General features: G+C 29.7%; 1 protein-coding gene across 2 annotated transcripts in view; it reads left to right on the plus strand.

The window, feature by feature from the left end:
* Positions 1–15,525, plus strand: part of LOC129958520 (GTP-binding protein 2-like) — a 31,802-nt gene extending 16,277 nt beyond the window's left edge. For both annotated transcript variants that reach the window (XM_056071050.1, XM_056071051.1), the window contains exons 4-7: positions 3,224–3,578; positions 3,730–3,932; positions 5,766–5,966; positions 6,499–15,525. In XM_056071050.1, coding sequence (XP_055927025.1) covers positions 3,224–3,578; positions 3,730–3,932; positions 5,766–5,966; positions 6,499–7,074 — 1,335 coding nt within the window. In that variant the 3' untranslated portion in view covers positions 7,075–15,525. The remainder of the gene's footprint in view (positions 1–3,223; positions 3,579–3,729; positions 3,933–5,765; positions 5,967–6,498) is intronic.
* The last annotated feature ends 11,347 nt before the right edge of the window (positions 15,526–26,872 follow it).

Below are 26,872 nucleotides of genomic sequence, written 5' to 3' on the forward strand. Positions count from 1 at the left end.
TAGTGAGGGTAGGTTCTAATGTTATTAATGCAGCTGTATTAGCCTTTATGAGTACATTTTATCAATCTTTTTTACTTTGTAATGCAAATCTTTTTTTTTCCTGACCTGCTATCATGCACTCTAAAGATCATGAGGCTTTGAAAGCTATTATAAACTTTATAATTTTTAACAATTCTGAAACTTCTTTTACATGCACGTGTTGACACTAGTAGAATATGTGCAATTTTTATTAAATTTATTCATTTTTAAAATGCATCAGCAATTATAAGAAAATTGTTGCAGTTTTGATAAAGTTTTAGATGCACCTTTCTTCCTTCCAAATCGTATTACACGGCTGTGGGCGGATTTTTTAATCTTGTAATTTGATGTAGAACAACTGACCAAAAAGCAAAGATATCTTTTATCTTCAAAAATGTTGGTGAATGTGGTATTTGAGCTTTTGTTCTTAAAAGTGTCCAGAATTCAGCTATCCGTGAACAGTAAATCTTATATTTTTAATGAAGTAAAGAAAAGTTACCAACAGCGAGAAAATTGTATATTTCTTTTGAAGGAAAATTCCTGTCGCAGAATACTTTTTACTTCAGTGGGAGCAGGAGGGCGGGCACATTATCCTCGACTTGGGGAATTTGGTCATGACTTTCGAGATATAAGTGAAATCGTGTTCGTAATTTTTTAAAACCGTACAATTTTGGGCGTTTTAATGATTTGACTATGTACGTGTATATTTTTAGTTCTAAATTCAGACTTTAAAATTGTAGTGATGAAAATCTGTCAGTATAATTTGATACTGATAAATTAAGTTTTCTAAAAGAATTGGTAATTAAATCATTGAAAATCTCTCAGCATTATTTGGTACTGATAAATAAACTTTTCTAAAAGAAATGGTAATTAAATCATTGCGGCTCTTTAGTACAATTTACGTAGTTGTTTATTTCAGGGAATGGTATCTCACCATCTTGAGCAATGAATTCTTTTACAAATTTTTCACAAAGATGTGTCGACTTTACTAATTGTATAAATCTCTATTGTTTGTAACACATATTTAGATTCTAATCAATGTCTTATAAATCGAATTTCCAAAACTTTCAATTCTTGAATCAATTCTCTCTTCAAAGTTGTATTGACATTCCAATAAGTGATGAAGCTCTATTCAACCTTTAAACAAAGTTAAAACCATTTTTAGAATTCGCCATATCATATTAAAATATTTTAGTTTTATGGAAAGTATTTTTCTAAAGATTTTTTTAAAGATTGCTCCCACAATCGATTTCAATCCGTCAGTATCCATACACCATATTTATTTAGATGTAAAAAAAACAATAAAATGAAATAAGCATAAATTATATTAAAAGTTTCTGGAAGCATAATACAGAGTAAAATATAAATTGAATTTTTACTCCCTAATGCGTCCTCTAATTTTTGATATTAACAGAATTAAAAAAACGTTGCCCGCTTCGAAAATTTTTGATTATGCTATGCTTTTACTCAGTCTCGGTAATTTTAGAAATAATGCATCCGTCCTTGTTAGCTGGCAGTTTGTTAATTTTAAGAAATGTTGGAAAAAGTTGGTGTATATTTTTGGTAATGATAATGTGCATTATCATTTTTGTTTATTGTTAAACTAAAAAGATATCCTTTATTTTAAAATAGAAAACGCAGGCAAATGTGGAAATAAATATTAAAATTTAAAAAATGCATATTTAAAATTTTAAATATATAGCGTGTCCCTGAATTCATGGGCAAAACTTGCAGGCAGGTTCTAGATACATCTAAAGAAACATTTGTTTTTTATATATATAGCAATATGGGGTCAGAAATAAAAAGTATAAGCGGTATAAGTAAGTACAAAGAGGGCCGGAAATGCAATATCTATGAAATTCCAAACGAATCTGATGAGCACCTCATTGTTAAACTTTCACTTGCTGCTGCAACTGTTGGAGAAAAACAATGCATCTCCCAAAGAGTACGCGAATCACCTGCTAGATGCTACCAGGCCTGTATCGATGTTGGTGGTGGCATATTTGTGCACTTAATATAATATTATATAAGTAAAAAACTTTCTTTTCTTTTCCTCAGCATATTTGTTTTTCCCGCAAAAGTTTTCGTTTCCGACCTCACATTGCTATACAAAATATGCTTCTTTATGGGTATTTTATCTACCCTTAAAACTTGGCCCATGAATCCAGACACACCCTGTATATATTTTAAATAAAAACGATGCATTAATATAAAGCATAAAATATTCTTTGCTTAGAAAATATGTGGATTTACATATTCATCCATGGACAAAGGTGCTTAATTATTTTGTCTTTGGTGACTTACAAGTGCTTAATTTTTGTAGCAGTTTTGCAATATGCGCCCTGATGTAGAAATACTTATTATGTCATTCACTTGGAATTGGATCTATCAAAGCATTTTATGTATTGTCATCTTGAGTTCTCCCCGATTATAGAAATTTTGTGTAGTTAAGGGGGAAAAAATGTTTAAATCGTAATTACTGAGAAACCAGAAAACCCCATACCCATGAAAATACCCAGTTATAAAACAAAAAGTTTGTACAAGATATGGTTGATAGATATCTTCATATTGCTTTTGAATTATTAGTAAGAGACAGTTTGTTCTTGTATCTACGAAAGCTTCCTCTTTTTTATTACAAAATAGTTTTACTCTGGTCGTTGTAAGATTCGGAAATGACAACCGTCATCTTTAAACTAGAAATATCATAAACACCTCTTATAATACCCTTCATATGTAGATATTTCAACTAAAGACCATGTTGCAATATAGGATTGGAAGTCATGTCTTTTTAATTCTTATTTAATACATAACCTAAAACAATTAAGAACTTGGAACTTTAAACAAGATAGGAAAAACAACTAAAGAACTTGTATAATGTTATTTTTTCTTATTGCTCCTCTAGCGACAAAATAAACGTGTGATGATGATTTTGAAATAGATTTTTATCCGTGTGTTTTGCTCAGAAAAATACTAAATTTTTCCATTCATTTTAAATTATCTAGTTTATTCATAAATTATTTTCTTCAATAAGGTGACATCAGTGTTTATTGGAAGAAAATATCGCTTTTGTGACTAAAATTAACGAATACATTCATTACTACATTATTAGTGTATATTTTTTGTTAAATTTTATGTATTTTTACTATACTTTAGAAGTAAATTAAATGTGCTTAAAAATGTAACTTGTTTTTGTCTTTTTCCTCAGTTTTTAGTTAGAAAGGTTCCTGATGATCAGCAGTCGATTGAACTTAGAGTAGCTGTTCTGGGTGGCTCTGATGTTGGAAAGAGTACATTACTAGGAGTGCTTACTCAAGGAGAAAAAGATAATGGCCATGGAAGTGCTAGACTAAATCTATTTCGCCACTTACACGAAATACAAAGTGGAAGAACAAGTAGCATAAGCCATGAAATACTTGGATTTGATTCTCAGGGCAGTGCCATGACTTACAGTACTTGTAGAACTGCTGAAGAAATTTGTGATAATTCAAAGAAATTGATTACATTTATAGACTTAGCTGGACATAAAAAGTATTTAAAAACAACAGTATTTGGATTGACAGGTATTGATTTGTTTTCATATTTTAAATCATATCTGTCATTAAATTATTTTAATGTAATTTTTACATTTAAGTTTTACAGCTTTTAACATTTGGCAATATTTTATTTAACTAGCATTTATTGTTAAAAAATGTTAAAAAATTGTTTTTAAAGGCCACTCTCCACATTTTGCTGTGCTTGTCATAAGTGCTGTTAGTGGGCTTTCTGGAATAACCAAGGAGCATCTTGGGCTTGCTACAGTTGTTGATATTCCTATTGTTGTTGTTATAAATAAGATTGATATAGCTACTCCAGCATGTTTGAAAAGAACTCTGCAGCAACTAGAAGAATTACTTCAAACACCTGGATATAAAAAGGTATCTTTATCAGTCCTTCTGTAATAGTGATGCAATATGTAAATATCAAATATAACATTTTTTTTAAAATTTTGCAGAGCATCATACAACCAAATTTTGTATACAATTTTACTTTATGACATTATAGCATATCTGAATTATGTTGATGCCATCATTTGATTTTTAATTTTAAGAATAAATATAAAAATTTATATGATTGATTAGGAAAAATAAGCAAGTGATTATAATAACTTATATTATGAAAAAAATTTCAAGGATTTTTGGGGGGAAGAGGAGTTATTTAAAGTACCTCTTAAGTCTAAGGATTTCAAAAAATATTCCATCACAATGTTCTAAACAATGCTATGTTTACCTCTAAAAACAGCGCAATAAACCTTTTGAATATGTAAAACATGAAGGTATAAAATTTTTAGATTTTGTACTTTATCTTTGTAATAGTGGCCATTTGATTTCTGTACTTTTTGAAATCATATTAAATTGGCCTTTAAAAGTATTAAAAAATATTTTTCTTGATAAAGATTCTTTTTATTGTTCATATTACTCAGTTAGCATTTAAGAAATAAGATTTAATGCACTTCGGAGTTCATTTTATATGTGTAATTTCATGAGTCTATTGAGCACTTTTGGATATTAATATAGAAATCTTTGTATAATATTCTAATGAACAATATAGTTATGAGCTTAGTTTTACCTTCGAAGGTATTAGATTCTATGACTTTTATTATTATTATTAATTATAGTATGTACTTCATTTTTTTTAAATTTTCATATTTCATTTATTTAATTTTTTATAAATGTATTGTTAATTTTAGAGAATATAAGCAGTATTATTTTTAATGAGATAGTAACATAATTAATTATTAAGAATGCAAATTATTTTTTGTTGAATTTTTCCATTTTTAACATTTTACTTAATGAAACAGGCTAATATTGCTATTCTGTTGATGCTGTTTTTAGGAGAATGCCACTTATACAAATAACTTGAGTAAGTGTGTTTGTGGTTAGAATAAGAAATGCTCGAACATCATTTCAGGTTAAAGTTATTCCCATGCCTTATTAAAAGCATTCAAGTGTCAGAAAAAATTATGTAGCATTGCTTAAACAGTCAAATGAAGATCATAACAATTAACATAACAATGAAGATGTGAACAATTTTACTTTGACTCCCTTCCTTATAATTTACCCCTCTCTTATACTCTCGTCATTGTGACATACAATTGGCATCATCTGGTGCCATCCTTTAATTTGCATATTATTCTTGAACATATGTGTGATAATTCTGCTAGTGAAATTTTTTCTTTAGTTCGATTTCCTTGTGATTCTGGATTATCCTTAATTTATGGACATGAGTTTAGTAAACACTACAGGTTGTGGTGCCTCGTGTTTGAAGCAAATTGTGCTAATTCTACTGTAAAAAAAATCAACTGAAATTATTGTTTTCAATCAAGTGTTTATGTATTTGGTTTGCTGCTATGGTATTACCAGAAATGCATTGTACAAAAAAAAAAAAAAAAAAAAAAATTGCAGATTGTTATTGAATTTGATCCGACATTAAATATTACATGACTATGCTTTTAATAAAGTAGTTTATATTATAAATTTAGTTTTTTATTTATATATGAAAATATATGCAGAAAAAGAATTTATACTTCAGCATTTTTTCTTCAGGCATACTTCTGTGACATAATTTAAAACCTGAATGCTCGAGAATTTAAGTAAAATTGTTTTGAAATGTCTCTTTGTAATTTACCTCAAGGTAATATAAATGTGCTGTCTTATGTAACATTGTATTGCTTCATGCCTCTTTCATAGTTTGTATTTATTCATTTGTAGCTTTCCTTTCAAGTTTTCACTGAGGAAGATGCTTTGGCTGCTGCAAGTTCATTTGCTTCTGACAAAATTATTCCAATTTTCTCAGTTTCTTGTGTCACTGGAAAAGGTCTTGATTTATTATATACATTTTTAAATATATTGCCTCCAACGATTAATCAAAAAGACAGAGAACTTCTCATGCAGAAACCTGCTGAATTTCAGGTATTTTGTATTTTATATGGTTTAATGTGTTAATCAGTATAATATATTTTAGGAAGATCATTAGAAAACAAGCTTTTTTTTTTAATCCTACATTTCTATTTGTATGTATGCATGGTGAATACAGTTAAAAAAATCACCCTTTTTTGTAAGTATTAAAAAAAATCTACATTTTGTTTTATTTTTGCTGTTAAATTTTTTTAAAAAGCTTTTCACAAATGTATCACCATACACACAAATTTGTCTTTATTCATAATTTGTTTATAAAGATCTTAAAAATGCTGTCAAGTTAAAAAAAAAAAAAAATCTTTCGTTCATTTAGGCGAATGGCTGATATAATGCTTTAATTTATGAATGTAATATTCTTTTGACTTTTCTAAAAGCCTTCTAGAAGTATTAGTATTCAATAATTCGCTTTCATTTAAAACACCTTTAAAAAGCTATATTAAGCTGGATAATTATTTTATCTTATTCGATTTTTTGGTGATAGTTATTTGTAAAAATTGAAAAATATGTTGAATCTTTTCTTTTTCAGATTGATGAAACTTTTCATGTCCCTGATGTTGGTTTAGTTGTTTCGGGATTGCTGACCAGTGGAATTATTCATGAAGGTGATAAATTACTTGTGGGTCCATCTGATAGTGGACATTTTAATATCACAAAAGTATTATCATTACATAGGCACAAAGTTCCAAGTCGAATTGTCAGAGCTTGTGAAAGTGCCACTTTAGCGCTCTCTAGTCAAGACATCCCCCTTCGGAAAGGTATGGTTCTTATCAGTCAACAGGTCAGACCTCCTGTTTGTTATTATTTTCAAGCTAAGATTCAAATTTTGTTCCATACGACGAATATTTGTTCTGGATTTCAAGCTTCTGTACATATTGGAAATGTTCGACAGACAGCAACAATTCTGGGTATTATGGGTAGATCTAGTCTTTCTGTAAATGATACGGCATCTGTTATTTTTAAATTTATTCAGCGCCCTGAATGCGTTCATCCAGGCTCTAAACTTCTTTTACGTGTTGGACAGACTAAAGCCATTGGTCGTGTTACACAGGTCTTTCTCTTAGGTGATAATTTACCTTTAAAAGTATCACCTATCCACCAGTGATAAAGTGCGCTTTTACTATTTTTTAACAATTTCAGTGTTTGCACGTTTCCGAAGATCTTAAAATTGTTATTCGGTTTATTTAAGTAGACTTTTTATGATGAGAAAAATCTATTGAAAAATCCTACTGTTGATAATATCCATGTATTTGCATGATGAATTCTTCAATATTGTGTATTATCTATTTTTTTTATAAGAAATATCCTTATTTAGCAATTTGTTGTTACAATATTTTTGGAAATTTATTTGGGCATTTTTGATCCATTCATGTGGACACTATTGCAATTTAAGCCTACATTGTTACGTTTTTTTTTTTTTTTCCCCAGTTATAATTTTTTTTATTTGATATTTTTTTTTAAGTACCACCTATTCACCAATCATAAAAATGTAGTTTTATTATTTTTAACCCTTTCAATGTTCATATGCTTCCAACTTAAAAATAAGCATTCAGTTTTTAAGAAAGTGTAGCTTTTGATCTATTCTATTGAAAAATAGTTGATACCCAAGTGTTTGATAATGCATTTTTCAAATTTTTCTGAAAAATATGCTTTTTAATGGTAAGAAATATCACCAGTTAATCAATAAGTTGTTCTTATAAGCTTTCTGTAAGTTTTTGTGTATTTTTTAACATTCATGTTGACATATTGTAAATTAAGTGTATATTGTTAATTTTTTTTAACTCCTCTGTTCATTTTTCTGTTATAATCATTTAAAAATTGATAGCTTAAAACTATATGATTCTTCATATATAATACATAAAAATTAATTTTTGTTTGTTCATATTTTATGCGCTGTCGTACCTTTCATCCATTGCGATAAAACTTTGCTAATGTATTGCTTGCACTTGCATGAAGATTATAGGCATAATATAATTTTTATATTTTATCTGATATATAAAAATGAATTTTTGTTTGCTCCTATTTTATGCTCTGCCGTGCTGTTCATCCGATTGCGATAAAACTTTGGCAACTTATTGCTTGCACTTGCGCGAAGGTTATAGGCATAATACAGTTATATCTCAGGATCAAAATGCAGCAACAATCGAAAGACAGAGTTTATGTACTAACCGATCATGCGCGTCAGAATCAGAAGATCAATATGCGGCAATAATCGAGGCGACTGTTCTTAACGGAAAGTGCAATGGAGAATATGTGCTAATCCCACTCATTCCCATTGGTCCCTTCGACATGCCTTTCGATTTCAAACGATTGCAGTTTCCTTATCGATTTGCATTCTTGATGACCAGCAACAAATTGTAAACACTTTTAAGTGTGCTGGTTGAACCTCGAAAATTCGTGTTTTTCCTATGGCCAATTCTATGTTGGATGCTCACGAGTCGGAGAGCCAAGAAATTTGTTTTTTGCTGAAAACGGGTTATTGTCTACCCTAAAGCATTTGAATAATATATAATTTATACTTCTTAATTATATATCATTTTTCCTATCATTCCTAATTAAACAAGATAGCTATTTCAAACAATATTTTCAAAATTATTTCTCCTGTGGCAGCAATGCGCCGGGTATCAGCTAGTAAAATTTAAAATGTTTTTAAACCGGTTTTTGTCATTAGTTTGTCATTTCATCCCCATAAATTTTTTTTTCAGCACATAATTCTTAAAACTACTGTGCTGTTTGCGTTGTGTTGCACTGAATTGTCTAAATATTCTAAAGAAACTCATCTTTCCTGCTTTCATCAACAATATTAACAAAAAAAAAAAAATTCATAACTGTGAAATCTTTGGAATTTTCTGTGAGATTTCTCCCTTTTTAGAAGTAGTAAAATCCTGAAAAATATTTTAGATTTCAAATGCCATACATTCATTTTTGTCCAGAATAGTGATTGTCAACATCGATATATTTCGAGTGAAATGCATTTGTTATGTGCCATGGGGTATGTAACATAATATCATCATGTACTTTTTGTATGTACATGATTTTAGTGGAAAATTTATCAATTCCTCTTAAAGGATAACATTGATTTTACAGTTGCTAAATATTTTATTGTGACCTCACTTTTCCATACAGATATATGAATTCATGTGCTTGGGCTTTATAGCTAAAAACATGACTAAAAATATTGGAAAACGGTAATTTTATCATTCTTATGCCTCATTTTTTTTTTTTTTTTGTGTGTGTGTGTGTGTGTGTGTGTGTGTGTGTGTGTGTGTGTGTGTGTGTGTGTATTGAAGTAATGGAGACATTTTTTAAAAACATGCCAGTAATTAGGTTCGTTAAAACATGTATAGTAAAAATGAATGTATTAGTTTTATCTTATTAAATCACTGTGACATTTTAGGCTTGAAGGGGTCGGGAGGTAATTAAGTTTATGGAATATTTCTGTTTAACATTTAGCTTAACTCAAAGGCTTTGCGCCTATTAGATTCTCCCTTGTACTTATCAAACTAAAATTATATATTGGCTTTGGTTGTATATATTGAGAAATTTTTGTATTACTATTAAACAAAGATTTTATTTTAAAATTTCCTCCTTAAATCTATAAAATGCTATTACTGGTGTGAAAAAAAAAGTCGTGTCATATTTTTAATGTCATACATTACAAATATGGTACTTCTTAAGATTTGTGTCAAGTTTTTAGGTGTCTCCAAAATAAAATCTAAATTAGTAACACCTTTTTTCATGTAATTCTGTTGTAGTTTTGCTGTTGTTGGAAAAGGATAACATAATATCTTAAGATGTCAGAAACTATTAAAATTCTTTTTTTTATTTTGAGTTTTTAGTTTCTAAAAATTTAATTTGAAACTGTTGGTTTGATGATTTAAATGTTGATGTTTTGAAAAATGTTATATTGTATTCACTTATAGACATGCAAGGATAACAACTTTTTAATAAATTGCGATTTGGAGTAAGATTTTTAAATTCAATTAAAGTAATCCAAAGGTTAAAAAATAGATATTTGCCGTGCGATTTTTTTCTGACTTAAAGCAATAGATATAGCATTTTTTTTTACCCCTATTTTATTCACATTAGTTGCATATTTTACTCGGGTGTGTGACGAAGGGGGAATGTCACATCCCCTCAACAGGAGATGCTTCTTTATTAATCTGAGGATCCATATAATATTACATATTTTATATTACTGGTCTTCTAAATGCAGCGGTCAATCTTATAGTTAGTGCCTCATTTCCACTGATTTCAATATTTAGGAAATAGAATTTTATCATTCTTAATATCTATTAATTTTCTTTTATGTAATAATTTTATAATTGTATTATCTTATCTCAAGCTCTTTTTATATACATTTTGTTGTTCAAATAATTATAGTTATTTTACTTCTTGGTGTTTGTGTAGGACACAGTTCACTTTTTTATGAAGTTCAGCTTTTTTCAAATCTTACTTTTTGGTTCCAAGTCTGTATCGTGTCTAAATATGTCAAGTTGAAATCTATACAACTATTGAAAATAAAACTGAACATCAGCCAATTTCGATGAAACTTTTTTTATTGTCCTTCTATTTTTTTTATCACAAGGCCAGTAATGTTTATTACCCGATAGCACAATAATTGGTTTCACTATCTGGGATATTGATAACATTTTAAATATTTAATACTATGTGTTCTAATAATTATAGAAATTAATTTGCAAAATCTGTTTTTAATTGTATTGATTTTGGTAATTAGTTCTAAATTTTTCATGCTCTCTGGAAGTGTTATGCATGATTATACTATTGTAAAAACTTTGTCTACACTGAATGTATTGGAATAAAATGAATATATAAATATGTAGATATGGTATTAATAGAATAACAAAAATGTTTTAAATGGTTCAATGATCTTCAGCATTAAAAACCTTCCAGAAATTTTTTCAATATTTCCATAAAAGAGAAACGATTGTTCAATTCAATTAATAAAATCGATTTTAGAATCTCTTTTAGAAACTTCTTACGAAGAATTAGAATGTTTACTAGTTGCATTACAAATGCTTCTTGGTTCAAATAAAAAATGCATGAATTTTTCAAATATTTTAAAATAACATTCAACTTATGAAATGTTCCACTTCCAGCGTACAAAATTGTTCATCAAATTCTGGCATCACCTTTGTCTCTAGAAATTTATGAAAAATTTAGTTAGTAATTCAACTATATTTGGACAAAAATTAGTGAACGTTTCGATTAATTAATTTGCCCATTTATTTAAGACATAATAATAACGTTGAAATTCACGATTTTTTTGAAGAAATGCCCCTCTCCATAAAGTTTATTAAATTTTGTTTAATAAGTTTGAGGGCTTTTTGTTATTGTTGTTGTTAAATTCAAAGTAATAATTATTATCTGCCTCAAGATTTCTATTATTTTTTATGTTTGGAAAGCTAATATTATGAAACTTAATTCTTTGACATTATTAAACTCTCTTTAATAATGTAGTCGTGAAATATGGTTGGTGAAACTTCATTTTAATTTCCTTAAAATTCTATATCATTTTCAGAGATTTTTAATTTTTTTAAATTTTTATTAAGATTAAAATATAAATTTATCCCATCAAACTGAAAAAAAAATAAATCTGGTACACTTTTTGCTCTTATAAAAAGTTCTTTAATCTATTCATTCAGGTAAGGTTTCCTTTATTTATTTGTGCTTTAATCTTGACTTCATTATGCATGGGTACTCATATCAGATGCAGTTTTTCCTCTTCATACCTTCTTAACCGAAATTTCTCCGAATGGCAAATATTGTATTGTGACAGTATCGTAAGTTGCTTATCTACCTAATAAAAAAGGTGCAATACAAAAAATATATACTGCAATACCACCTGAATTTTATATTGTTTTGTACAAGATGTCATAATAAAAATTCCAATTCCCTTTAAGATGTAGCATATTAAATTTTCTTCAGGAAGGTCTACTGCAAATAGCAATTGAAAGAAATCGGTGCAAAAGAAAGTAATAAACAACAAAATTTATTAAACGGCTTGTTTTTACAAATGTAGTGTGTTTTTCTTGATGTTCGGATAACTGGTTGCTCTAAATTGAGGAGTCATTAATAATAAGAACTGAAAATCTGAACTAAGAGCTTGAGTAATGAATAGTGTGTAAATTTTAGCTATGAGTATGAATTCAAAACTCCTTGTTGTTTTATAGTGATATATTTATTTTATTCATATCCATTAAAGCACCATTTTTATGTCTTTTAAAAGATGGCTATAAAACGAGTTAAAAATAAAAAAGACTTATAATCGGAATTTTAATAAGCTTGTTTCGATTATTACAGATATAATACTGCTAATGTAAAATTATTTAAAAGTAATAATTGTAACGTTTTTTAGCCATTTATATGCCAGTGTTACATTTAGGAATGTTGAAGATACTATTAAAAAAATTTTCGAATGATTTGGAAAAATTAAACTTTTTTTTTATTTGGAAGATAGCTTGAATTTTCGGTACAGAAATCATTGCCTAGTCATAAAATAGGGGCAATGTATACAAAAATCTATTTATTTTACATTTTAAATTATGTACCACATAAAAAGTTCATAATTGTAAATGAATAAAATATTTTTTTAAAAAGATCAGCTAATATTTATAATATGGAAATACTTTTTCTGCCCTAAAACGAGGTCCATGTTCACAACTTCTCGCTGCCCATTTCGGCTGAGCATCGATTGTACTGACATAATAAAGTCCATTACAAGGATCGTGTTTGGCGAAAATTCTGATTAAAACTTTTAAAACTCGCTGTGTAACGTGCGTGTTACAATTGGCCTTGGCTTCCATGCAAGTAAAATATTATTTTATGAGATTTTTATGCATGCTAGTGGACGTTTATTATTTAAAAAAAACTATTTGCCATCGTCTGATGTTCTGATTATATTGATGTAATTAATACGACAATATGAATCAAGTTCATTAAATGTTTTTACTTGTGTTTTGACGAAGGAAATTGGGAGTTTTTTTAATTAGAGTTCATTGCGTCTTTAAAAGACGGTGAAACAACTTTGGATAGTGAATTTCATCATTGTTTGAATTAACGCCAAATTACGTCTCTTAATTTATCATTTATGAATAATTCCGAAGTCTGTCACAGTTCGCGAACTCCTTGAATGTGATATCTGGTTTCAGTCTTCTTCAACAGCAAAAACGACTTGAAACTTTGCGTAGTATAAATACGAAATACTTATTACTAGGAAGTCTACGAACGAAGCGAGACAATGATGAATTGGCATATAAATGACGCAAAAAGGGGTGCTTTACTGTATATTATATCTCCTATGAAATGTGTTTTCCAAATTTTTAGTCTTGAGTGATTTGTCTTTTTGTGTGTATTTATAAAATTGTTTTTGTCTGTGTCAAGCTGTTTATTTCTAATTTATGTCAAGTTTCTTATGAAAAATTGTAAAAAAAAAAAAAAAAAAAAAAAAAAAAATGTTGATTTATTTTTTTAAAAAATTGGTATTAAAATTAACATTCTTGGGAGTAGATAAAGGTATTAAAATATCTTATCTGATTAATGAAAAATTATATTGATTTAAAAATTTAAATGGTTGAATTGTACTTAAGTATGCCCAGAGTTTCTCGCCAATATGGTAACCCACTGAAACGATCTTCTGGCAACCCTAATGCTGCTTTGTTCACTGCTTCTTACGGTGGTTGAGTTGTATATGAACTACAGCTATTTTATGATAAACGTTAAATTAAAAATAATAATAAAAAATATCGGTTAAAGATTTTAATTTAGTTCTGTATTATAATTAAAAGTTTTTTTATTGTTAATAAGACACAGTAATGTTATTTTTAATGCGAATACGAACAGAAAATATTTATTCTTTTGCAATTCTTAACTGTCGGCATGCGCTTTGGCAAATCGTCTGAATTCTTACTTTAAAAATCTTGTGCAAGAATGGATGTTTGGTGAATGGAATGGCGGGAAGTATTTTGAACCTGCAGAATGGATGAAGGGTAGGTGGAATATATAATAAGTTGATGAAATTGGGAAAGGATGCTTGTTTGAAATTTTGTATGGAGAGTGATTTGATAGCTTCTAAGTATGCATTTCTGGTGTGTGGTGAGAATATGAAAGTTATTGATTTTGATGAGAGAATCGATGGAAAGATTTGGTGTTGCAGAAGGAAAGGATCGAATCCGCGCCATATTAAAAGGTCTGTGAGGAAAGTTCGTGGTTTGATAAAACGTCATTTGTAAGGTTTGATAAAAAGTCATTTGTATTTGGGTGTAATTTTATGTAGGACTTATGTGTGATTAAACAGAATGAGGCATAAAAGTATTTTTAATGACTTGAATCTTAAAACAAAAATGGTGATTGATTGGATGAAATTTTGTAAAGGAGTGTGAGAGGAGGCTTGTTTAGCGTTTGATGGAAAAATTGCTGGAATTGGAAAGGTTGTTGAAATCGATGAAACTAAGTTCGGAAGTACAGATGTGTTGCTTGAGGTTATTAAAAGAATTCTTCTGGGTAGCGCAATAATTTCAGACTGTTGGTCATCTTATAACTGTCTCACTAATGAGGATTATAAGCATTTGACAGTCAACCATACTCTGACGTTTAAAGACCCAGAAACTGGAGTACATACGAATTTAATCGAGGGTACCTGGAGTGCAATTAAAAGATCTCTGCAAGGAACAAACCATGTAGCCGGAGAATTCGACGGTTACATGGCAGAATACATAGGTGGTGGCAAAACAACATCACTATAACTGAAAAAGTTCTCAGATTCCTCAGGGAAATATTCAGAACGTACCCTTCTGAGACGACTGATTAAATAAATCAAGTAAGTATATTAATTCATTAAATTTTTTTCTGAAAAAGATCCGTTCCTATAACGTCCTTCGTTCTTTCTTATCTGTTGATTATGTATTGTTCCTGTTATGTGCATACAGTCTTTATGTTCAATGTACTAGCGAAGCTACTAGGTTCGGGCTCAAGCTGCTAGCAAAGCCTTAGGAGATTTTATTAAGTTGAAAAAATCTGCCTAGTGCCTTCTTCAGATGCCGAAGGCACCTGCATTAGAGCATCATCAATTTATAGTATCTCATGCTCTAAATTTTTTTTGTCTGCACAACAGACCGGTACAGCCAGAGCCAGACTAAGGCAGGGGCATTTGAGGCAGTTGTCCCGGGCCCCCACATCAGAGGGGGCCCCCAAATGGAGTATAAAGTTTATTTTACGTTTCCTTTTTCAAAGAACTTTTTTAAAAAAATCGTCAAAAAATCAATAAAATGGACAGAACGATATTTGGTCTGATCATTAGAGGGGGGGGGCTTTATAGCTATTTTAGGTTCTAGTCAATTTTCTTGTTATATATTTATAATGAGATGAAAAATTTAAATACCGCCATAAAGTTCGGTTCTTCATTACTGAAGTAGGGAAGCGGGGGGGGGGGATTAGGATATGTCGGGCCCTGGGCGCATTGTAGAAGTTCTTTATTTCGAAATTATTGAGATAAGCAGCTATAGTGATCCCAAAGGGTAAAAAAAAAAAAATAAAACTCTCTCAGATAAAACAATACGTATCAGTAAAGATCATAATTTTAATGCAGAAAGTAGTAACCGTAACTGTTTTGCAGAATAGTTTATTTTGTCCGCCATCTTTATTGGCGTCCTGGCGCAGCAAGGGGCACACTAAAGTACGATTTTACCATCTCAATAAGTTTCTATATAATATTGTTTAGCATGATTTTAATAATGATCTAATTGCTAATTATATTCTGCTTTTGTTGTTGTTGTTGTTAATGTATATATATTGTTTATTATAGATTTAGTTTATATAAGTGTTAAAGTTATTTTTAAAATGGATGTGAAAGTATTTGAATGAATTTTGTTTCGTATTACAGTTCGCACAAAAGATGACGAGCCTGATTTTAATTTTGAAATCTTATGAAATGTTATTTATGTCGTAATTTATTGTTTTATTGGATTATTTTATAATTTTGGCGTTTCTTCCATAAAGAAAATTTTTTTAGAGGAATGTTGTAAAAAATTTACAGTTCAAATATGTTGTATCCACCTTGCATATATGTAATAATAAACAAATGGGAAAATTTAAAATCTCATTTTAGTTTGTTTGTTTTTTTCTCTCCCCGCATTATTTTAGCAGGTGTTTTTAAACTCTCCATGTTGTGATGTAATGTGTATATATTGTTAACAAATAAAATATTTTATAATACTATGTTTTGGTGCTTATTTAAATGACTTAGAGACTAGCAAAATAAAAACTGTTTAAATGCATTCCATTTATCAGGAAAACAACGGCACTGCCAATTTAAAGACTGTCCAACTACAATATAACTGGGTGTCTAAAGTCCCTGAAAATTTGTACAATTGTGAATTCTTAAATTAGAAAAAAATAAAATCCGATAAGCGTGTGTTGGTTATAAAATTTCCTGTGGTGTGGATAAAATAAACTTATAATAAACCTGCCATAACATCACTATTTTGCAATGAAAAAGAGCCAGATACCTGCTTGTACCGCAGCTTCTCATCCTCATATTTGAGGTGCTTCCCGCCGTTATACCTAAAGGAAGAACTTGCAGCATTCGCCAACGCATGTTCAAGGAATGATGTAGCAATGTGATTACCAATGCATTCTATCTAAACGAACATTCAGAGATTCAGTTTCAACAAATTTTTCTATCAGTTTTTGGCAATTTGTGGTTGCAGCGTACCATTCCCTGATTTTTTTTTTTACTACCCCAAGAAAGAATATGATTGAATCTCCTTCCTTTTTCTCTGCATCAGGAAGAAAGGTTAGAACATACATGCCTTGCATAGATACTAAGTTTTTAATAATAACTTTAATGTTTTTCTTAACAGCGTACGGTCCATTCCCATGTTATCTAAACAGATTTAAAAAATTGGACTCGCTCACATGCCCATGCGATCAAGTGTGTAATGTTGAGCACTTTGTGTTTGAATACCAACTTAAAAATGGGTTTAATTTGAAAGAGCCTGCAACTCAACATCGTGTTGCTTGGCTAAAAAAAACCTGAAAAACAGCGTGCATCTTCAGCGTCTGGGAAAAAAAATAGATTCTGTGAAGGCTATCTTCTTTAAGAGAACAATATTTTCTATCTCCTTTTTTAAAAGAACAGCATTTTCTCTCTCTCCTCCTTTTGTTTGATCACCAATTATTTTTCATTCTCTTTATCTTTTCTCTCATTTGTCCCATTTTGGATCCTATCTGAAGTTATAACTTTGAACAATATCTTTAAAAGCCTCTTATTCATAGTCAGCTGAAGACTGGATCAATTTTATCAACTCATAGCTATCTATAGTTTAGTCTACTTCTAGGGCAACCTCCATCGCTAGAGACTCCCAACTTTCTGTGCTTTAGCGAGAAAAATCTATATTATCAACAAAAAAAAAAAAAATGTATTATTATTTAAAGGCAAAATAATGTGTGAAAAATAAAAAGGATCTGCATTCTTATTTATAGTTTTATAAAACATCAAAATATATAGCATAATTAATTATATAAATAATACTCTTATAAAAAAATCTGTGCAAAAATTATCTTTACACAATGGACTACAGAATATCTTATGTTTAGTCCTAGGTTTAAAAGCACGCCTGCTGGATTATTTCTTAACCTATGTGAGAAAACATTTCAAAATAAATGTAAACATTAAATTTATATAGTCTAAGAGAAAATATAATGAATTGAAAATCTCAAATCTCCCAGATTTTGATATACCAGAAATTAACAAAACCAAGAAATATATTCAACTTTCTACTAGGTAAATATTTAAATAAGATAGAGATTGGATCTACTGGATTAGTTGAAATCAAAATTGATATATAAATCCGTTGCAGTATTCAATGCATTTTTGAAAGAAAAAAAAAAGTGCTGTGTTAGCCAAAAATATCAAAAACAAGATTTGAGCATCTACCGGATATACAAACTAAGAATTTCCTTGATATATTTCAAAGCAAATTTTTAAATAAAATATAAAACTCGCTTTATTTTATTTTAGATATACAATTCAATAAATTAACTAATAGTAGCCAATGCAATTTCAACTTATAACGTTATTTAAAGCAGGAGACACAGATCCGTGAAAAAAAAAAAAGAATTTCGAAATTCGCTACTTACCTTCAATCCGTAAAACAATGTCGAAGGATTTTGATTTTGTTTCATTGTCAGGAAAATCTATCCACAAAAATGGTATTCTATTTGAGTTGGAGTTGTTTTATCATTAAGCAGAAAATTCAAACTGCGGTTAGTTTTAAAATTCGATCCGACTCCTTGCCATCATTTAGAAATTTCATTTGCAGCACTAGACTAAAATAATAGCCGTCATTTTCTATCAAAAATAATTTATTTGGATATTTTCAAAAGAAGTTTAAAGATCGTCAAGATTTGAAGAACTAACTTTTAAGTTTGAAATTGTATCATTTACAGTACGTGCTATCAATTCAATCATTCATAACACACAAGCACTTTTGTGCTTCGCAGAAAAAAATATTTAAAAATAAATGATAAATCCGGTATTTGAAATATAAATTTAAATACTGAAAACAATTCCGTTACAAGACTTAATTTTGAAAATAAAACCATGATCGTTATTCGTTTTTCAGTTATTTCATTACTTTCTCTCATTTTCATCTTTTCATACAAAGAGTTTCACGCTTCTTTTTGTAAGATTTATAGAAGCATATTCATTTCTAAGTACAGAGGATATTATCACAAATTTAGATGAAAATAGTTCTTTTAGAATTACTAATTTATTCAATGCAAAACACTGCCATGAAAAATATTTTTCTTGTAGTAAATCATTTTTTGAACATCACGATTCAAAAGAACTTTGTTATTTAGCATTACTGTTGTTCGACTTAATAATGAAGAGAAGCTTGAGATATTGAACATTTAAGATCTCTCAGAAAAGTAGTGTAATTCTGAACAGTGGGGGAAAATATCTTTACTCGCAATAATGAGTGTAATACTATTAAGTTTTCCTTAAAAAAATTAAATATTTTGAAGTTCTCATGATTAATGCTGTATGTAATCGTAATACAGCTACATGTGTAGGTAAGTATTGTTAGAAAAATGCAACCTTATAGAGATACCAAAATGTTTATTTTTAAAAAGTTTTGTAAACAATTCACTTAATGTACTATTAAACCAATTTAAAAAATTTAATAACAGTTCATAAGTGTCTTATCATATTTTGATTCTATCATTTTAATAATCTATTGTAATGTATTTTCAAGGAAATATATAATAAAAGATTTGTTTCAAACATCTATCACAAGTATGAAAATGTGGTCTTAGGTCAATAAATTTGTCTTTAATATCTTTGCAAATTGCGTAGACAGAAGTATGAAATCTTGTATTCGCATAGATGAATGTATGAGAAACATTTTTTTTAAAACTTTTACTGTTTTATTATTTAAATTAATTGGATCTTTTGCACTGTGGTAGGTGGATAAGCATTTAATTTATCTAAACTTTATTATCAACCTCCACAGAATTCTAAGCGTATTCATACAATTACCTACCTTATTTAATGAAACTTTTTGACTGGAAGTTTGCATCTAGGTGCAATACTTAATGAAATAAACACTTGTTCCACGTTTTTGGGATGCCCTGAAAATCACTTTGTTACGAATCTGCAATACCGTTTCTCTGCCATGGTATTTTCATGGCTTAGTAGAGGGATTTGCATAAATTTTGAATTGAGGGTTCAGTCGCTCCCAACTTTGATCATATAAATGAAAGTTCTGGAATAAACCGTCGTTTTACACTGTTCAGATTGTTAATCTTCGTTCATTGTACATCCACTGGACGATTTCCTTAGAAATATAATGATCTTGTAGGCCTAAACTGAATATGTTATTTCAAAGGCGGCTGAAATTACATTTTTTAAACCTTTATGTCTTTTATTATAACTCAATCTTTTGATGACTTTTAATCACCCTTCTTTAATTGGATCTCATAAAACTTTCATTGGGCTATTATACCATTGTATTTAAAATTTAACAAATTCACAATTCTCTTAATTCAAAAATCTTTGTGAGTAGAAGAAAACTTGAATTGCGAATTTGACGAATTGGCGACAAGTTTAATAAACAAAATTTCTATAATAAAATGAGGGCCGATTAAAAGCGAATAATCATTATTGAAAATGACAAAAAAAAAAAAAAAAAAAAAAAATCTATTCCAGAAGATGATCAAATCACAAAAAACGTCTGTTTGCTTCGCAATCAACTGCAATTTTTCGCACAGACGTTGGAGGGTTTTTTCTCGTGACTCCTAGGGAAGCCTCAGATTCTATGTCGCAGTGCTAATACGAAGGCAAATTCTTTTCAAACTTTGTTTGTTTGTTCAAATTGTTCACAAACTTTTTTCGCTTACTGAGAAAAAAAAAGGAAGGAAGGGAAAAAGAAACTGAATGAAAATGGGAAGAATCAAACAAAACGTAGAGAGAAATAATTATGAACGGAAACTTCAAGAAAAATAAAGCGTATATAAACAGGAGCTTTCTAAAATATAAAAAAAACTCTTAAAAATATACCAAAGCTACAGATTATCATAAATTGCAGCATGATTTACAATATTATATGATTAGAATATCATTATTAACTGAAAGAGATATGGCATCAATCCTGATCTTCCAAGACGATGATTTAAAAGCTTTTTTTTTTTTTTTCCCCGGATAGCAGAGACGGATTATCGAATAGCTAACTGTCTTGGGGGCACAAAAACTTTTTGTAGTACAAGGAAAGTTTTATTTATTTATTTATTTTGTTTTACAAGGATATCAAATGTAATCTAATTAAAATCAACTTTCGTTCAAATTTGAGGGCATTTTACAATGAATTTATTTAAAGTTTTCAAATTTACTTGCAGATCAATGAGGTCCAGTTTCAGTTGGCTGACTGATAAACCTACAATTCCCATATATCATAAAACAAAGGAGGTAAAAATGACTTCTTTTTCAAGTTGTATAAGAAATGTCAGTGCCATTCCAACACAGAAAGTAGGGAGTGTTCCCCCCGGACATGGCCCCTTGTCCTCATGCCGATAGAATGGCATGGTTTTGTAAAAATTTCTGCTTATTTTCTTTCCTGTCTGCCCACATTTTCATTTTCATTCTTTTTTTTTTACAATTTTTGATTGTTACAAGGACTGGCAGTTTTTTTATTGAATTTTTAAAGATTGCAAGCTTCTGAATGTCTTCTGACGTGAAGAAACACACAAATGAAATCTTTTTTGGCTATCATAAAATCTTATTTTCATTTCTGAATGATGTAAAGAGAATTCATCGATAATACATCTTCTGTGTATGCTCATTTTTTTTTTGAAAAAATTGAAAATAATTTATAACAAAAAATAATGAATAATAATTTTGAAAATGAAATGATAATTCTAATTTGATAATTGCCATCGACTTATTTTCGCATTCATTTAATATTTTTAAATGTGAGAAAACATTTACTAATTCTTTTTTTAAAATATTTTCATAATAAACAAAGAACGATTGTTTGAATTCTCCCAAGATTAAATTTTTGAAGACGCAGAAGGGCATATAATTCTACAAAATTTCTTTCCAACATAGTAATTAAAAAAAAATCATTTCATGTAATAGCTGACATCAAAATTTATATATTTTCAAAAAATTGTGAAAATTTTATTATTTTGGTACAAAAATCACATGGTTATCACATATTTGTTATTTAACAGAGGAAGAATTATAATTATCTAAAAGGCGGAACCCAATTATTCAAATAATAACATTGGTGCCAAGTGATTGACTTTAAAAACTGCTCATTTTAACTTTTCATCTGTTTACTTTTTTTTTTTTTTTGAATGAATTAAGTTTCTTTTGTTCTCTCCAATTAGTTCATGGAGGTTTTTTTTTTTTTTTTTTTTTTTTTCCCTCCCTGCAGATGGTATTTTGATTCAAAGAGGATCTTGACAAGTTCAATAAATTACATTGAAAAGATGAAACACCTTCATTCTTGAAGTTTTGCAGTATCGGACTCTGTAAATATAGATACGCATTATACGTCAATACATACTGTACGTTTCAGTATCCCGACACTTCCACTTTTTGACTTCGCTAAGGGGTGACACGCGGGAAGATGAGCGCGTTTCCCGAATTTTTCTTCATTCTTCCGGGCTGCGGTGGCCTGGTGGTAAGGTCTCGGCTTGTGAGCCGTAGGGTTTCAGGTTCGAGACCCGATTCCACCGTAGAGCCGTCGTGTAAGGGGGTCTGTTGCACGTTAAATCCATCATGCCAAACGTCCTCCCGCTGGTGTGGTGTGGAGGGCGGGGGCTGCCAGCTCAGGTGTCGTCCTCGTCATCTGACCGCGGTTCAAAATTACGAGGTCCGTCCCAAAATAGCCCTAGTGTTGCTTTACAACGGGACGTTAATATAACTAAACTAAATTAAATCTTCATTCTTCCACTTTCATTTCCGCCCTGTTAAATACTTTTTCATTGTTTTTTTTTTTTTTTTTTTTTTTTTATCCACGTGTATGTGTGCATCGAGTTATTTTTGACCCAACTATTTTATTTTTACTCAAACATTGCTTGTTGATTGCTTATATGAGTAATTCAAGGGGGGGGGGTCAACACGAAGAATATTTTAAATGTGTCAAGGATTATCTACCGCCATTGCGAATCTCAAAATGTCATCAAAAATTTAGTAACAAATAGAAAAAAGTATTTTAACCTAAAAAATTGTTACTATTTTGCAAAAGAGTGAATAAGCAAATTTTAAGATCGTAAGTCCATTTATTCACCATAATTTAATGTGAAGGCCTCTTACAGTAAAAAAAAAAGTTGCTCTAAAGTATTTTATTCTGAATTACTATCTTTCCCCCATAATATTACGAGTTATCCGCAGTTTTTACTTCTCCTAAGTTCACATATAATCCGAATTCACGTTCTTGTTAAATTTAAACATCTCCTCCTTCCATCTTTCCTCTCGCCCCTCTTTTAATTAAATGAACACATCCTGACGCAAGCGCAAAATCGCGGAGGGTTTTCAATCTGAGAAAGAACAGTACTATATATAACACGTTTGTATAATATAATTACATCATTAAAATCAGAAATTGTTTCAAGAATTTTAAGAACTGCTAGTCTTTTATTCTTTTTTGTTTGTTAGTTTGTTAAAAAAAAAAAGATTTTTTTTTTCCCCGGCAGCATCAGATATTTTAAAAATACACCTAGGGGTTCATAAAAACCGTATCTTTTAAAAACAATATAAAGTTCTTTAAGAATTTATAATCATTCTATTTCAAAATGTAATGCTTCTTCGGTATGTTTAACACTAGAAAAAATATATAGCTGTGACTTTTCTGGGCGTTCATCTTCCAAAGATAAATGTGCACATTCCGCGTATAAAATCTTAATAATAATGTTCAAGCATTGAACCGTAAGTCACTAAAGCAACTAGGACAATTTCTTTCTACGCTGAACGCTCTTACCAGTTGCATATTTTAAGGGTCTACATCTATTAAAAAAAAAAAAAAAAAAAAAAAAAAAAGGAAGGCTAAAAAAAAAGGCTAAAGTGGACTGACAGTCATAAATTTACGTTCGAGGGAAATGTATTTGCTTTTACATAACAGAAACTTCTCAGCCAAGAGTAAGAATAAAGATTATTTTTTTTTTTTTTCTTTTTTCATTTGAAGCAGTTGCGACACATTGAAAAAAATAATGAAACTTGTAGAAATAAAACTAAACCTGTTTGGAAAGAGGTGAGCGAAATTCTTCTCGTTGTTTTATCTTTTTTTGTTGCTTCTTTTTGAATTATTTTCAATCAATCATTCAAATAATTATTGGGATATTATTTCGCAGTGTAGAACTGCGAAATATTCATTAATCAATCATGTATTTGATGCACGTTAGATCTCACTGTTTCTAATATAAATTCCAGTGTGTGTGTGTGTGTGTTTTAAGTTAGCTTTCTAAACAGAGTAGAATAGATTGCTGTTATGCCAATACTGAGCTTAAGTTCATATGAATTATGTTTTTTAATTATATTATTTAAAATTTGCAAGTTAAAGTTCTGTTAATTGACCTGAAATTTCATGTCTTGAAATGCCAGCCATTTGTTATATTTATGAATATATCTTACAAACTATTTATATGCATTTTATCAGTTTTCCTCTGGTAACAATTAGGGCAATAAATTTTAAATATTCTATTTTATTTTTAATCTTTTTGAACTGATTGCTGTATAGCCTTGTTAAGTGTATTAATAAAATTTTAAAGTAATAATTTCAGTATTTCTATATTGTTCCAGTCATGAATCTTCATGAAAATTGTGAAGTTTTATTCTTATGTTTTGTTTCATTTTAATCTTTATTATTCCTTAAGCGTTCCAACATTCTACTATACATCTTTTTCTTTCTGGCTAATTACATTCATTATCAACTGTTATGCATAACATTTCAATATACTTTATCAAAGTAAAGAATATATTTCTTTTCTGTTTCTGGTGAAAAGATTTATAAGGTAATGAAAAGTAGCAAAAAATAGTACCGGTTTCGTTAGGTTCGCCGGTTCAGTTACGAGATGGAGGCAAATGAAACAATACTCAATAAAGCAATGAGACCTACGTATACAAAGGAACGTATACGACGTATAAAGAAAAAAAAATTTCGAAAACGGTAGTACAATAGACATCGTTTTTTGAGGGGGGGGGGACTGAGGATCAAGACATATTTGCTTGTGTTTGATATATTTCCTTGACGTCAGAACTTACAGTAAAATTTCTTCTACATTTGGATTTTTGGTTAATATTCCGAAAGAAAACAACAACGTTGTTAATAAGGAACATGTTAAAAAATTTAAAGAAAATTATGTATAAGAAATTGAATCTGAATTTAGGAATGAAATAGTACAATTATATACAGATGAATGACGAAATAATATGCATACTCATGAAAAAGGCATGGTCCATTTCAAAGAAGCAGAACGCGCATGCCACTCATTTTGCACTCAAGTCTGCCACCAAGTGGTTGTGAAAAGTAAAGTATCTATCGTTGTATCGTGTAGCATGAGTCTGCAGAACACTCAGAAAAACTCAATGACTGATCTGTCAGAGATCGAAAACGGCATGATTGTTGGAATGCAGTGCGCTGGTTGCTCGGTGACGGAAACAGCCAATTATTTGGGGCGTGCAAAGACTATTGTATCAGTCGTTATGACAGCGTGTACGAAATGCTGTAATGTGGCATCTGCGAAATACATCAGGAGACGGGGAAAAAAAAAAAGCTTACTGTGTGAGAGAAAAGAGTGCTCACTCTCATAGTGGCCCAAAAGCACAAGCAATCTTTATCCTACATAATGTCCGAGATAAATAATAATCTCCAGAATCAAATTTCAGCAAAATCTGTCCAAAGGGAACTTCGTGCTTCGAACAGTTATGGAAATGTTGCAAATCGTAAGTCATTGGTAATATCACGTCATGCTTTTCAGCGACGCTGATGATTTAAAACACACAGTTTAAACTCCACTACAGTGGCAACAAGTCATCTCGTCTGATGAAGCAAATTTCACCGTACTTCAGACAACTAGACGCGTTTATATGTGGAGAACGACGCCCACAGAAGCATTTTTTCCTGATTTTCTCTTGTCCACTCTGAAGCATGGGGATGGTTCAAATAGTATAGGGTGTGATATCTTAGACTGGTCTTGGGTCGTTTGTTTTTCTGCATGGAAAGATTACAGCAGCCCACTATGTAGATATTCTGGGAGATCAGGTACATCCTTTCCTCCATACTTCAGTTCCCGCGGAATGCCCACTTTATCAAAACGAAAACGCACCTATCACACTACTAATATCATTCAAAAATGGTTTGAAGAGTATAAGGAGGAAGTAGGATATCTTATTCGACTCCCTTAACTTGAACATTTGTGGAAATATTTGAAGTCAAAACTGCGAGCTGGATTTTCCTCCACCACCTACGCTTTCGGAATTAAGAGATTGCTCTCCAGGAAGAATGGCTTCATATTCCATTAAATATTGATCATGATCTCTATGCATACAATTTGCAATTAAGTCACAAGGTGGTCCAACTCTTTATTAATAAAACATTTCTCTTATTTCAAGGGAATTCGTATTATTGTGTCACCCATCTGCACTTCATATCACAATTTCTCGAAATTAACGACGAAAAAATAGTACCTGCAATGAGCTGCAGTACTTGTAAATTAATATGCGATACTAAGGTATAATCAACTTTTCTAATGCAATGACAACTCTGAAAATTTACAGATGTCCAAGGGTCACAAATGTTAGTTGTGAACGAAGTTTTATGAAAATTAAGCTACTGAAAAACAGTTATAAGTGGCCAACAAATCAAAAATGCTCGAAATCTTTGAATGTTATGGTAAGTAAACATGAAGTAAGGGTAAAAAATTAATTTCCAAGGTATTTTTTTAAAAAGAATATGTATAAAACAAATTATGGAAAGTTACAATATGAAGTAAACATCATAAAATATGATTTGTATAATAATTTTTTTAAATAATACTGTTTTTTAATTTGAAAAATGTAAAATCTTATAATTAAGAAATATTTAAATTGTGTCAAAAAATTTGGCAGCTTTTTACCATTTTGTTTAAAATAAAATATTTATGATTTCGACATTGTTTTATTATTTTTACTTATATATGTTATTTAAGTTCAATATTTTAAACAATATTTAATTGAAACATATTTTAATAAGTCAACAATATTTTAATGAATGAGTTTATTTAATAATTTTAAATTATCTTTTAATATTAATAAATTTATTAACTTAAAATAAATTAATTTAAGTACGATAATAATAGTAATTTATTTTTAATATGCATTTTTACAAAAAAAAAAAAAAATT

Source organism: Argiope bruennichi, chromosome X1 (assembly GCF_947563725.1).
Source record: "Argiope bruennichi chromosome X1, qqArgBrue1.1, whole genome shotgun sequence".
Lineage (NCBI taxonomy): Eukaryota > Metazoa > Arthropoda > Arachnida > Araneae > Araneidae > Argiope > Argiope bruennichi.